General features: G+C 41.0%; 1 protein-coding gene across 9 annotated transcripts in view; it reads right to left on the bottom strand.

Moving 5' to 3' along the window:
* The window catches only part of PAK5 (p21 (RAC1) activated kinase 5), a 383,618-nt gene that overhangs the window by 20,252 nt on the left and 347,715 nt on the right, over positions 1-15,651 (bottom strand). For all 9 annotated transcript variants that reach the window (XM_077115453.1, XM_077115420.1, XM_077115413.1 and 6 more), the window contains 2 exons: positions 15,431-15,564; positions 10,274-10,400 (listed from right to left, as the gene is read on the bottom strand). In XM_077115453.1, coding sequence (XP_076971568.1) covers positions 10,274-10,400; positions 15,431-15,564 — 261 coding nt within the window. The remainder of the gene's footprint in view (positions 1-10,273; positions 10,401-15,430; positions 15,565-15,651) is intronic.

The raw sequence follows: 15,651 nt of genomic DNA, 5'->3' as shown, positions 1-15,651 counted from the left end.
CATCCATTAACATTTTATTTTGAAATATTTTCAACCTTCAAGACAGTGACAAAAATAATGCAAATCCTATTCAGAGAACCCCACATAACCCTACTCCCTGACCCCATTCCCCCCATACCCATATTCCCCAATTTTAACATTTTGCCATTTCTTTCCTCTGGACTTTTGTTTCTTCCTTCCCTCCCTCCCTTCCTTCCTTCTTTCCTTCCATTCTTTTTCTTTTCTTTCTCTCTCTCTTTCCTTCTTTTTCTTTCTTTTCTCTCTCCTTCTCTTTCTTTCCACCTGTCTTTCCTTCTTTCCTTTCTTTCATTTATCTATTTATTTATATATTATCTATCTATTGTACTATTATCTAGCTAGCTATCATTGATCTATATCTGTCTATCTGTTCATCAATCTATTTTCTGAACACTCGAGCATGGGTTATATACAGGGTCCCCAGTAGTGCCTGGCCCCTAATATATATATCACATTTGGAACCTCATAAATGAGGGAATTCCTAGGGCCACCTACACAAGAGCAAGACAAGATACAGAGGCAGAAGGAATCAGGGAGGCCCCTACACTTTGGTCTGGAGCTATCACCAAACTCACTGTATGGATGGTGCTAAAGGAGATAGTATGTACAAGGGCAATTTGCAAAGACTAGGAAAGGTGTTTTCTTTTTCTCTTCTTGTTTTTTTTTTCTTTGTTAGCTCCTGACATTCAAGGCAAGCTCGGTCATAACACTGGCTGGATATAAGCTTAGCTTCAGAGTCTAAATTCCAGTGATAACAATGAAAATATCAAAATGCCCAGCTTTCCACAATAGACTATAAAACATACAAACAAGCAGGAAGTGATGGCTCAAGCAAAGGGTAAGATTAAACATTAGAAACCATCAGTGGGGAGGACCAGACCAGGGACATACCAGAATAAGACTTCTAAAAAATGGTCCTAAATATGTTCACAAAGCTAAAGGAAAACATTGATAAGGAACTGAAGGAAATCAAGAGAATGATAGATGAGCACAAAAAGAATATCAATAGAGAGAGGGAAATTATGAAAAGACCTAAATGGAGCTGAAGAGCATGGTAACAGAAATGAAAAATTCCCTGTAGGGGTTCAACAATCAAGTTGATGTGTCTTATCTTCTTCACCCTGAAGACCCATCAGCCACACTCACCCCTCATTTTTCCTGACTCCATATTGAGAAAGAGTGGGGGGTAGAAGTAGAAAGAGGGAGCAGGCATTGGTCAAATCTGAAAGACTGGGTTTGTAAAGTTGAGTTAAATCTTATGTGTGGCTGAACTTTGATAAACAATGTTTGAATTGTTGAAGCAAACTAAGTTTGATGGATGAAATTAAAACAGAGATTAAAAAAAAGTCTACTGGGGACTTTGTGAAAAAGCATGGGCTAGTTTTAGAAAACAGAAAGCCTGTGACTGCATACATGCATACATATGTGTGTTTTCATTTCCAAAGCTTGAACGTGAGTAAATTTGCAGTCCTATTACACAAATAGTAAAAGAGGAACAATCTCGCTGATAAATTGTATTTGCTTGTATATTTAAGAAACCCAAATGATTAAGGAGATGAATGTCTCAGCATTTTGGTATTGGCAGTTTTTAAATCTCAATATCTCTTGTGTGGGTTTTTATTTAAAGATATAAAAAATAAAACAAAAACATCAACCAAACCAAAATCCCAAAAACCGAATTGGCATACTAATAATTATCTCCCTGAGAAACTGTAAAACAAGAAGTTGAAATTCAAGACTTGGAAGGAAGGTCTGTTCTTCTCTTTAGGAATTTAAGTGGTTTTACATGATTTTTTATTTTTACTCATCCAAGGACATGAAAGAGACAATTTTCTAAAAGAGCACAATTGCACACAACATCTGCCCAAATAAATCTGCAAGTAGATAATGAGAACTCAACTCAAGTAATATGTATAATAAAGGGCTGTAGGCAGATCTTGAAAGCAAATGACATAGACTTTTAGCCGAGCCTTATTTTAGATAGAATTGAACAACCTGACTGCTTAAAAGTCACCTTTGTCTCTCTAATGCAGTTAGCCGAAGAGAACTGGGACTAATACCCCTAAAATCAAAGCTATAACTTGTTGCATAGGGACCAGACAAGAAAGTAGAGCTTAGAGCCTAGACAAAGCTGCTATTTGAACCTGAGATCCTAACCATCTGTAGTGTACCTGGCTGGGGGATGGGGGTGGGGGAATGTGGGAAGGAACAAAACAGGGTGTCCCCACAGGAAACATACCTGTAGGTTGAAAAATAGAATTGAAAACCCTTGTTCTGTAAAATATAATCTAAAGAACTTAACAACCTAAAGACCTGGGGCTAAGGCAAAACCTGGGGCCTGGCTTCTGGGTGGCTCCTGTGAGGCAATGGCATTCAAAGTGTGTGGCGTCAGCATCACCAGGGAACTTGTTAGAAAGTCAGGTTCTTGGGTACCACAACAACCTGACTGAATGAGAATCTCTGGGGGTTGTGGCCCAGCAACCTGTTTATTTATTTTGTTTACCATGCTTTTCAGGGAGTTCCGATGTCCACTGAAGTGTGAGAACTGCTGCAAGGAAAGCAAAGACCCAGGGACAAAGGAGCCAAGAGGTAACAGGAGGGGCCAGGCTGAGGCCAATGCCCCCAGCTCTGCTTAAGACCAGTTCAGCTGGCAAATCCAAGTGGAAAGGGAGGAACTCAGAGGGGCTAAACTGAAACAGCACAGAGACCTCAGGCAGCTCCCATGCCGCCGGAGGGGTAGAGAGGGGGAGGATCTCGCCTAAAACTGTACAGCAGGGTTAGAGAGAGACTAAAACTTAGCTCTCCTGAGCTTTTCACACTATGATTTACACATTAGGTGAAGCCACCTCTGCGGAGTTAGCAGAGAGAGAGGGAAGACCGAGTCTCGGTATGTCTCAGAAATCTTTGAAGTGGGATGAACTTAAGCAAGATATTTAATATGCTTGAATTTTTGTTTGAGAATAGCATGTGATGAGATTTTGTAGTTTTGTCCAGAGGGATGCCCCAATAAATCCCAGAGTGATGCCCCAATAAATCCCAGAGTGATTTGAACAGTGAATAAAAAAGTATTTGCAAAGTCCCCCTGGGGGAATGCCAAAAAAGGGAGAAAACTCAACTTTCCCATTTGGAGAACTCCTGATATTCTTGCAAGCAGTGAGGACAACCAAATCAATAGGCCGGGCCCTCAATCTTGGGGTTTATTCATATGAACCTTATCCCTGCAAAGGACAGACTAAGCCTACTTAATATTAGGACTGAGTCACCCCCAGAGAATCTCTTTTGTTTCTCAGATGTGGCCTCTCTCTCAGCCAACATGGCAAGCAAACTCATAGCCCTCCCCCTGTCTACATGCAACATGACTCCCAGGGGTGTAAACCTCCCTGGCAACGTGAGACAGAAATCCTAGAATGAGCGGGACTCAGCATCAAGGGATTGAGAAAACCTTCTCAACTGAAAGGGGGAAGAGAGAAATGAGACAAAATGAAGTGTCAGTGGCTGAGAGATTTCAAACAGGGTTGAGAAGTTATCCTGGAGGTTATTCTTATGCATTGTATAGATATCTCTTTAGTTTAAAGTGCATTAGAGAGGCTAGAGGGAAGTGCCTGATAAACTGTAGAGCTGTGTTCCAGTAGCCATATTTCTTGAAGATGATTGTATATTGGTATAGGTTTTGCAATGTAACTGTGTGATTGTGAAAACCTTGTGTCTGATGCTCCTTTTATCTATGGTATGGACAGATGAGTAAAACATATGGATTAAAAATAAATAATAGGGGGAACAAATGTTAAAATTAAAAAATATATATATATAGAGACAAAAAAGAATAACATGTGAGAGATAATCTTCTAGGTTTTTTTCTAAGCATAAAAATTTACAGTTATTTGAGAGAGAACAAAACTCAAATGCCCATGGGAACCAGGTAAGTAACAGCTAAAAGTTAAACAGGCCAGGTGGAGACAATGGAAAGCTTAGGTGCCCACATCCCTGGTGAGGAGATGCGGAGTTCCAGCTGATTTTGTCAGGGCAGAACCCGTCGTAAAGCCCTAGTTGCCAGTTGATGGCACCTCTCTATATTTTGCACCCACTTCAAGTTCTGTGGGAAATAGGGCACAAACCTATTGCATTGTTAGTTTGGGGTCCCCCAGGAGCACACCCTGACACAGAATTCAGTGCACGTCATTTGGGTGGGAGACACAGGAATTGCTGGTGCGAGGTTGGGGAGGCATGACAGGAAAGGGAAGGGAAGGCAGCTGTTCTAGTTTGCTAGCTGCCGGAATGCAACACATCAGAAATGGATCGGCTTTTAATAAAAGGAGATTTATTTTGTTAATTCTTCAGAGGATAGGCAGCCAACTTTCAATTGAGGTTCTTTCTTATGTGGGAAGGCACAGGGTGATTTCTGCTGGCCTTCTCTCCAGGCCTCTGGGTTCCAACAACTTTCCCGGGGTGATTCCTTTGTGCATCGCCAAAAGCCTGGGCTGAGCTGCGAGTGCTGAGATGAGGTATGCTGAGCTGCTTAGGCTGTGCTACATTGTGCTCTCTCATTTAAGCACCAGCCAATTAAGTTAAACATCATTCATTGCAGCAGGCATGCCTCCTAGCCGATTGCAGATGTAATCAACAACAGATGAGGTTCACGTACCATTGGCTCATGTTCACAGCAACAGAACTAGGTGCCTTCACCTGGCCAAGTTGACAACTGAATCTGACTACCGCAGCAGCCAATCAAGGGTGAGTTACCAAGTTATCATATGAGCAACTAGAGCTCAGTCCTGGTGAGGAAGCAGAGGAGACTGCAGAGCGGGTGCCTCGGGGTTACTCTATTTATATACCGACTGCCAGCACTTCCTTGAGGTTGCTTCTAGAAGTGGGGTGTTGCGCATCGGTCCTCTGAAGACTTTGAACTGGCACTTGTGAGTACAGTCCCATTATTGCCAGGCATTTTGGTTTTTCCAGAATCTGGAATTCTATGTGAAAGTTCCCAATTTTTAAATTGTAATGATCAATTAATATTTAAAAAGAAAAAAGATCACGAAGGTCAGACAAAACCTGTCTGAGGGCTGAATTCGGCCCAGAGACTAACTTGTTTAAGACCCTTTTCCATAGACACACTAGGTCATGAATTTGAATTTCATTCCAGCTTATCAGTTTGACAAAAATCAGTTATCCTTTGTCAGTGGCCCCTAAATATCATCTCTCAAATGCAAGTCAGGCCCAGAAAAGAGCACAGATGATTCTGCTTAATACTTAATCAACCTCCCTTGTACCTGGTTTACTTCTGAGAATTGTACACAAATTACTTCATTTAATTCTTGCACGCACTGAGAAATAGTATTTCTTTTCTTCTTTCAAATCCCAAACACTACATCCTCCTGTTTCATGCAAATTAATGGCTCCCTAAATATTTGATTATTTATCCCATGGACAATTAATGAATGATTTACATATAATTTATGAATAGCAATTTCTCTTCAAGTCTTTTAAGAGTCCAGAAAGGATTTTCCTTCTTAAACCTGAAAGATTCACTGTCTTCTTTTTTTAAAAAAAAACTTTTTATTTTGAAATAATTATAGATTCATAGGCAATTGCTAAGAAATGTCCTGGGAAGCCCTGCATTGCCTTTCCCAAGTATTCCCAGTGCTAGTACTTTGCATGAATATATTATACTATCAACATCAATAAATTGATGTTGGTATAATACACAGAGCTTATTCAAATTTTACCAGTTACATATATATGGTTTGTATGTATGTGTGTGTAGCCCTAGGCAATTTTATCATGTGTACGCTTGTGTAACCACCACCACACTCAGGATACACAATTGTACAATCATCATAAGACTTCCTTGGGCTACCGCCCCTTTACAGTTACACACCCCCACCCATAAACTCTGCTAACAACTGATAAATTCTACATCTCTATAATTACGTTTTTTTTTCCACGACTGTTATATAAATGGAATCATGAAGCATGTACCCTTTTGTGAGTAGCATTTTTTCAATTGGCATAATTTCCTTGAGGTTCGCCCAAGTTCCTGTGTGTATCAGTTGTTTGCTCCTTTTTATTGCTGAGCTGCATTTCATCGAATGGATGAACCACAGTTTGGTTAACTTCAGCCTTGGAAAGATATTTGAGTAGTTTCCAGTTTTGTGCTGTTACAAATAAAACCACTATGAACATTTGTGTGCAAATTTCTGCATGAAAATATGTTTTCACTTCTCCGGGATAAATGCCTAAGCGCACAATTACTGGTGGTATGTAAGCCCATTTTTAGTTTTTAAAGGATTTGCCAAGCCATTTTCCAGAATGGCTGTACTGTTTTACGTTCTCACCAGCAGAGTATGAGGGAGTGGTGCTATCACTATTTTCATTTTAGCCATTCAGACAGGTGTGTAGTGCAATCCCATTGTGGTTTTAGTTGGTATTTCTCTAGAGGCTAATGATATTGAACATCTCCCAGCAGGAAGAGAACCCAGCACACAGGTGTGGCAGACAGTATTTTCCAGAAATGCCCACAACGATATCTCCTATTCCGCAGGCTCTTCTTACATTATGAGTTAACATTTTTTGCCATTGAGAATGATTCTGTTCCCTCCTTTTTGAATCTAGAAGGGCGTGTGACTGGGTGGAAATGATACCACATGATTTCCAAGGCTAGGCAATAAAAACACCATTTACACTTCCACCTTGTGTCTTGGGCCACTCGCTCCTAGAACCCAGCTGCTACGTCGAGAGGAAGCTGGGCCCCGTGGAGAGGCCACACAGTGGGTGTCTGACTGATAGCTCTAACTGAGCTCCCGGCCTACAGCCAGCACTACCTACCTGACATGAGCGAGGAAGATTTCTAGATGGTTCCAGATCCAGCCATCCTCTAACCACAAGCAGGGGCAGAATTGCCTAGCTGAGCCCTGCCTATTCCCAGAGCCATTGGAGATAATGATTAAGAATGTTTTTAAAAACAGTCTCGGGCAGGCCACAGTGGCTCAGTAGGCAGAATTCTCGCCTGCCATGCGAGACCCGGGTTCGATTCCCTGTGCCTGCCCATACAAACAAACAAAAGAACTGTCTTAAACTCCCAGGAGTGGGCGTAAATCTCCCTGGCAACTTGAGACAGGATTCCCAGGATGAGCTAGGACCTGGCATCACGGGATTGAGAAAACCTTCTTGACCAAAAGGGGGAAGAGAGAAATGAGACAAAATAAAGCTTCAGTGGCTGAGAGATTTCTAAAAGAGTCCAGAGGTTATCCTGGAGGTTATTCTTATGCATGATATAGATATCCCTTTTTAGTTTATGGTATATTGGAGTGGATGGAGGGAAGTACTTGAAACTGTTGAGCTGTGTTCTAGTAGCCTGGATTCTTGGAGACAATTGTACAACTACAATCATACAATGTGACTGTGTGAATGTGAAAACCTTGTGTCTCATGCTCCTTTTATCCAGGATATGGACAGATGAGTAAAAAAATAAGGATAATGAATAAATAAATAATAGAGGGGGATAAATTGAAATTTTTACTGGTCAACGAGAGGGAGGGGTAAGGGATATGGGATATACGAGTTCTTTCTTTTTCTTTTTATTTCTTTTTCTGGAGAGATGTAAATGTTCTAAAAATGATCATGGTGATAAATAATATTGTGAGCCACTAATTGTACACCGTATATGGACTGTGTATGTGTGTGAAGATTTCTCAATAAAAATATCTTTTTAAAAAAGTCTTAAAAAGACACCATGGTGTGGGCCACAGTAGCTCAGCAGGCAGAGTTCTCGCCTGCCATGCTGGAGACCTGGGTTCGATTCCTGATGCCTGCCCATGCGGATAAAAAAAAAAAACCATAAAAAAGACACTATGGTTTTGGGGGGGCTCTTTATATGTCAACAAATACATGAAAATGTCTCTGCTGTAGAACACACTGATACGTTAGTAGAAAAATATTTTCTCAGCCTTTTCTTGGAGCAGCCACACCGCATTTCTGCTCTTCTTCTGAGAGGGAAAAAAAAAAGTGGTTTTGATCCACAGAAAGTGAAGAAACCCACTGGAGCCAAAGTGGTGTGATGTTCTCCAATGTGAATGAATGGGAAACTGTGGACATTAAGGCTGAGAGGCCCAGCCCTGCCCCCGCCTGTCTCATTCTTTCCCACACAGCCCCATGGAGCATCCCCCGCCCCCCGCTCCCTGCTGGAACACCCCCACTTCGAGGGGCCTTCTCTGCTCAGCCTCTATCACAGAGCCCCTCCCCCACCGCCCCATCCCCTTACCTAAGGAAATACATTACAGGTCTTACCACTTCTCCCTGTCTGTCTGGTGATGTTTATTTTATCCTTTATAGTTCTCTAAATTTACCAAATTGTCTACATAGTAACATTTATGATCTTTTTAAAACAACGACAACAAAAAGCTAAAGCGCTTGGGCAGTTTGTTCTGGCTGTCCTGTGATTATTCCAGACAAATTTTGATGTGATGAACATTTGCCAGGTGGCTAAGGTGGCTGGGTGGAAAAAGAAAAACATGTCAAGGAATGGTTGGTTCCATTCAACCCAGGGCTACTGCCTCTGGTGGGTATTTTAGGGGATCAAATGGGCTTATATGGAGAAAACCCACACTCCGAGACTCCTCCGTTTAACTGTGCCTTCCTTGGAACACCAACCTGCTATTCCCTTGGCTGTTGTACTTTATGTTCTGTACCCTAGTGCGGCTGATGCATTTCATCAGAATCCCTTGAGCTGGGTGCAGTGATGGGAAATCCAGAAATCTGGTCTGGTAGATATATTATAGATATATTAGTGTGTGTGCTGTTTTGCAAATATTATGACCCCAGAAAAGCCATGTTTTAATCCCGATCCAATCTTGCAGGGCAGCTGTTTCTTTTCATCCTGATTCAATATTGCAGCATGGAAACTTTTGATTAGATTGTCTTCACAGAGGTGTGGCATGCCCTGTTGTGGGTGTGACCTTTCGATTAGATGGGGATGTGACTCCACCTATTCAAGGTGGGTCTTGATTAGTTTACTAGAGCCCTTTAAAAGGGGAAATGTTTTGGATAAACTTCAGAGCCGACAGAGGCAACACGAGACCTAGACATTTGGAAATGCAGAGCCCACCAGACGTTGCCATGTGTCTTCCCATGAGAAGCTAAGCAAGCCCAAAGTCAGAATTGTGCCCCAGAGTTGTGAGTGAGTTCCCAGATGCTCAGAGAGAAAACTACTGGCATCAGAAGCTGAAAGAAATGAACTGGGAGCAAGAGAGACCAACAGATACTAGCCATGTGCCTTCCTAGCTGACAGCCGTGTTTTAGATGGCATGAGCCTTTCTTGAGTGAACGTTGTAACCTCTTCTTGGTGTCTTACTTTGGACATTTTCTCAGCCTGAGAAACTATAAACTTGTAACTTATTAAATTCCCTTTTTAAAAGCCATTCCATTTCTGGTATATTAGATTCCAGAAACTTATCTTTCTTTATTGCTAGTATCTTTCTTTTGTTTGTCCTCCCAGACCCACTCTCCTTCCTTCTCTGATCCCTGGGTCGCCAACCAGTGTCAACTGCATTGATGGTTTCCAGCCAGATTCAGCCCATGGGGAGCCCCAGTATGAGAGTGGAAGGAAGGAGCAGAGTGGAGTTGGGGTATTTATTTCCCCAGCTTTGATCCTACAGATTCATTGTGGTCTGGCTTCATTCCTTCACTAAAGACCTGAGCTCTGGCCAGTTACCCTCTTCACTCATAATCTCTATTTCTAGACTCCAGTAACCAGTCCCCTGCCTCAGCGTGTCAGGCATGGGATGGTAAGGATGGGTACTAAACCTCCAGCACTCTTCCTTATGTCTTTTCTGCCTGCCCACACCTTTGTAATCTGTCCCTATTAAATTCTCCTCAAATTACCCAAGTGGAGTTTTTCTTCTGTTCCTGCAGGGTTTCTAAGAGACAAGGCAGACATGCATATCCACCCTAATAGCCCTAGAAAAGGCAACTCCTTTCCTGCAACAAAAATAGGAACATGGTAGGGGAAAAAAGGAAAATTTCCATAGTTTCCATTGTTCACGTGGAAAATTACCCATCAAATTCAGGTCACAGGTAATTCTGACTAACAGAATGACAAAGAAGATGATAATTTCCTCTCTGTATGCCTTTGGGGAAGGGTGGTGGGTGACATGTGACTAAGAAAAATTAGAATCATGAGGAAGATTCTTAAGAGGATGATGCCCCATGACAGGAGAAGTGAGAAGGTAAATTATAGAGGGAACAAACATGAGTTACTCACCCGGCCATCACTGGTCAGGAGAATGGAGTCACTCTTGATGTCCCTGTGAATCACTCCTTGGTTGTGAAGGTAGGACAGAGCTCTCAGAACCGACAGACAGACAGTCGCTATCTGTTCTTCATTCATTCTAGAAAGGGAATAACATTTAAGGAGCAAGGACAGGTTGCTTTGAAATGATCAAGAGAGGAAACTTCCTAGAGTTCTAGTGAACCATTCTATACTCTTGAGCCCCTGTCTGAAAAATCTGCAGGTAGTGAAAAGGAAGTTTTTGGGTTCTGAATCCCAGAACATATGACCTGGACTAAGGATGACAAGGGACAAATATAAGTTAAAGGAAAAAGATTCCCCATATATTCGCTTTTGAGTCATGAATGCAAATGTACTTCCATGGACTGTTTTTTTAATCATATAATATAACATATATACAAAGCAAATAAAGAAAAAGCAATAGTTTTCAAAGCGCTCTTCAAGTAGTTAGAGAACAGATTCCAGAGTTTGTCATAGGCTACCATACCATCATCTCAGATTTCTCCTTCTAACTGCTCCAGACCATTGGAGGCTAAAAGGAATAAATATTTTTTTATCATCACAACTGACGTTTTTTTTCTTTTTTGTGAAAAATAACATATAAACAAAAAAGCAATAAATTTCAAAGCACAGCACAACAATTAGTTGTAGAACAGATTTCAGGGTTTGTAATGGGTTACAGTTCCACAATTCTAGGTTTTTACTTCTAGCAGCTCAAAGATACTGAGACTAAAAGAAATTTCAATATAATGATTCAACAATCATACTCATTTGTTAAACCCTCTCTTCTCTGTATAACTCCACCAACATCTTTTTTTTTTAACTTTTTTTATTGTATAGTATAACATATATATAAAGCAAAGAAATAAAAAAGCAATAGTTTTCAAAGCACTCTTCAACAAGTGGTTACAGGGCAGATCCCAGAGTTTGTCATGGGCTACCATACGATCCTCTCATATTTTTCCTTCTAGCTGCTCCAGAATACAGGAGGCTAGAGGGTTTAAATATTTTATCATCACAATGGACTTTTTTCCTTCTTTTTTTTGTGAAAAATAACATATATATAAAAAAGCTATAAATTTCATAGCACAGCAGCACAATTAGTTGTAGAACATATTTCAGACTTTGACAAGGGTTAGAATTTCACAATTTTAGGTTTTTACTTCTAGCTGCTCTAAAATACTGGAGACTAAAAGACATATCAATTTAATGATTCAGCATTCATATTCATTTGTTAAGTCCTATCTTCATTGTATAATTTCACCACCACCTTTGCTCTTTCCATCCTTCTCTTTGAGGTTGCTTGGGTTATGGCCATTCTAAATTTTTATATTGGAAGTGTCTGTCACTAATATGGGGTAGGGAGATGGAATTATCTGATGCTCTGGAGAGGCTGGGCTAGGTTTCAGGACTTTATCTGGACCAGGGACCCATCTGGAGGTTGTAGGAATCTGGAAAGTTACTCTAGTGCACTTCCATGGACTCTTACTGATATTTCCTTGGGCAGGGACAAACCTCCAGGGTCCTGTAGAGGGGGCACACTGAATAAGTGCACTGGGATTCCAGGTGTGGCTGCCAGGTAACCTTTAACATCCAGTTAATCAGGATCTGTTTCCTCATCTTAGAAATGGAGATAGCTACATTGCTCTTCTCTTCTAGGCTGACACCAGGCAAAGTGGAAACTGGACACCTCAGCTCCCCCTTCTGAGACTTTTCTTTACTTCCCATTAGCACTTCCTATCTCATTTCCAGGAGTTGGAGGGTTTATTGCTCCAAGTCTCTTCTGTCAGAAGGAAATCGGACCTGGGGAATTAACAACAACTAAGTGTGAACAGGGAGAATTTAATAAATGGGCCATGGGAATGAGAAAGCACTGTGTGTGTTCCCACATTTCAGAGCTGCTCCCCTGTAAAGAAGGTATTTCTAGTTTGGGGAGGAGGAAATGGAGGTCTGGTGATCTGTCCAAGGCTACGAAGCTAAGAAAGTGACCAGGCCACAATTCAGGCTCATCTCTTTTAGTTCGAAGCCCAGGTTTTTCCACCTTTCTCACTATACTACACTGCCTTGCAACTCAAAAGAATAGATTTTTCTAATGATGGAAATAGTTAAGTCATTGAAGAACCTATATAGGAAGAGTTATTTGGACAGCAGGGACTGCTTAGCATCTTCAAAATGACTCATTTAGGCACCTACAAAACTTCCTCTCTGTCACAGGGCTACAGAAAACAAAAGTGCAAGAGCTTCTGAAACAAACTATTATGCACACAGTGGGGAATATCAAGAGAGACAGAGGGTGTAGTTGACCAAAGCCTAAACTGAAAGTCCACCTTGGAAATTCCAAGGTAAATTCCAGGTAAATCTGAGCTCAGCAAGACAAGGAAACAGAGGGCCTTGAAATTGGGTTTCTGTCTTGTTGAAGCCTGCAAACCCTGGCTTGATTATGTTGGGATTCAAAAGTAAAACCCAAGGAGATAACCAATTAGGACATGGAAGGTACAAAGTTGAGTATAAAGAGATGAGCCCTTCCCTTCCCTTGTCTCTTTAATTTCCTATGGACATGAATTAGTTTCATACAAAGGTAGGTGAGAAGAAGTGCTCTTGCCTGAAACAGAGGAAACCTAAAACCTCTGTGTTCTCGGCTTTGTAGTGAGTGCACTGGTCTTTGTGTTAGATCATGCTCAGCAGCTTAGAGCAGCAGCAGCAGGAACAAGCTCAAATGTGCCTTATGATTAATTCAGGACTGAGAACCACTGTCTTCAATAAAATTCATTTTTCTTGGAATCCATGGGATTTGAATTATTTGAAGCAGGCATAAAGATTCTTTTTAGGTCAACTACAACAAAAAGTAATTGTATCTGAACCTCCATTATTAACCAAAAGATCACCTTTACCTCAAATTTATGAAAAATGCTACTAATGGATTCCTAATTCAGTGGCTTTTAAATTTACAGAGTCAACTGGAAAATGGCTGGTGCTTTTGTACTTCTGCAAAGAGGATGCCTGGTATGGGAGAAAGATGCCTCATTTCTGGACTCAACCCCAAATTCAAATCCTGGTTCTGTCAATGATTAAATGTGGAACCTTGAACAAGATACTTCTCATCTCTAAACTGCTGCTTCATCATCCGACAGACAGGTGCATCAATACCTATGTTAAAGAGATGAATGAAAATTACAAAGTACAATGTATGAAGAATTTGACCATGCTTGGGACTCTCCTTTCCCTTCTTGAACCATCAGTTTTCCAGAAAGCTATAGGATGCAATGTTTAGTGCTCAAACTTTAGTATGCATTAGAAACGCGAGCACTTTGGGTTAAACTGTGATTCTCATTCAGCAGGTCTGGGCTGGGACCTGAGATTATGCATTCTCCAAAGCTTCCAGGTGATGTCAGTGCTGTGATCCTTAGATCACACTTTGAGTAGCAAAGGCTTAGGAGGTTTATCAATAAGCCAGTCATTCAAGAAAGCATTTATTGAATATCTACTGTACGGAATGCTCCTAAATATAAATTTAAGGTTTTCAAATTCCAAGTAGTCATGACATTCCTTGATGTACAAATTCCTCTTGCTCTCTGAAGCTACTGCACCTTTAAGGGAAGATGTGTTGCCCAACCTGGTTGGAGAAAATTACAGTGCATTCCAGAAAGGTTAGGTCTCTAAGCTGCACTTCTTTATTGACACAAAATAAGATTCAAAAAGAAGCGCGACAAAGGGCAAGCTATGGAGAGACATGTAGCTATCTGATGCTTCCTTGAGGCAAGAAAAAGTCCCTCCCTTGAACATATTTTTAATAATTGTTTTATAGGTAAATCATATACATTTGTTTCTACAAATTAAGATGATCTTCTGTGCTTTTCGGGAGTTGGAGGGAGGTGTATGTGCCCTATGGCTACACCAACAGGAGTCTCCCGGCTGAAATATTCTGGATGTGGTCTTCACTCATGTCCTTTTGTTTTTAGATGTTACAGGCCATGACTGAAACTTTGCCTCCTTTTAGTGGAGAAACAATAGCACATTCCATCCCTCATAGGGTCCTCAATGCTGTCTTGTTACCTTGTGTTCCACCTGTTGCTGCTCACCTGGATCCGCTTCCAGTTAGGGAACCATCTCAGTGACGTCAGCTAACGCCCACTGCCCCCCCTTCATCACAATCCTCCCTTAACTTTTTGGCATTTTATTTGTCAGCAAAATCAAGCTTCAGGTTTTCCAAATGCAGCATGCTGTTTTACATGTCTGTGCCTTAGAAGTGTGCTACTCCAAGTGTGGCCTGTAGAGCAGCCCCTGGGAGTTTGTGGGAAATGCCCTCCTTATTCAACCAGAAGCTGCAGTTGATGCCCAGTTGATTCATAGGCATGTTAAAGTTAGAGGAGCGCTGCCTCCAATGCACCTTTTCTCCCACTTGCCTTCTTAGAAAACTATTCATCTCTCAAAGGCCATCTCAGATATTGGAAGTTTTTCCTGACTCTCGTGATAGAGACACTGGGATATTTTTCTGTGCTATTTACATACATCATTCTAATGTTGTGCAGGTATTACATTGCATTTATTTCTTATCTTGACTTCCCTGAGGGAATGCATCTGAGCCTTATTCATTTGTATCTTCTGTATCCCCAGCACTTAGGAAAGAGCCTGGCATATAAAAGATGCTCAATAAGCACTTCATGAAATACCCTGAATGGACACATCAGGAAGCAAGTAGCTGAAGCAATGGGGTGGTAATTAATCATCGTTATTTGAAAGACTATTTTAATACAGAATGGAAGGATTTCTCCTTTGTTCGTTTGTTATTATGACACAAACTTTGACACTTGGTGGTATTAGCAAAAAGCAATGACAGGGCACCTTAGGAGAACAAAACTCAGCTTTCAAACTCTTCATAGGTGACAGGAAATTCTATTAGTTGTCCCTGATTTTAAATCAATGGGTATTAATGAACTTTAAGAGGACAGAGATAATATTCATTGAACTGTACACAGCTGGTACTATAATAGGTACTTTGGGGGATATAAGGAAAAGGTTAGTTATGTTCCTCTATGCCAAATGCTCACAATTTATGACGAGAGTCATTAAGGCCTCACCTGGATAAGAGCAATAAGCACTTCGAATGATTTTTCTGGATAATAAACTTACCTGGTATGAGTAACTATGTCTGTCAAGGCACCGCCTTCTAGAAATTCCATGACCACCCAGAGTTCATCACCGACAAGATAGCTGTTGTACATGTCAACCACGTTGTCATGGTGATAATCACGCATTATTACAACCTGGGCAAAAGGGAAAGATGGGTTTTGACTTGTGAAGGTGAAATATGACTTTTTTTTTTCTCTCATGGTCACACTTGCATTGCTAGT

This window comes from Tamandua tetradactyla, chromosome 1, assembly GCF_023851605.1.
Source record: "Tamandua tetradactyla isolate mTamTet1 chromosome 1, mTamTet1.pri, whole genome shotgun sequence".
NCBI classification, from domain to species: Eukaryota; Metazoa; Chordata; class Mammalia; order Pilosa; family Myrmecophagidae; genus Tamandua; species Tamandua tetradactyla.
This window is presented reverse-complemented; position numbering and strand designations above follow the sequence as displayed.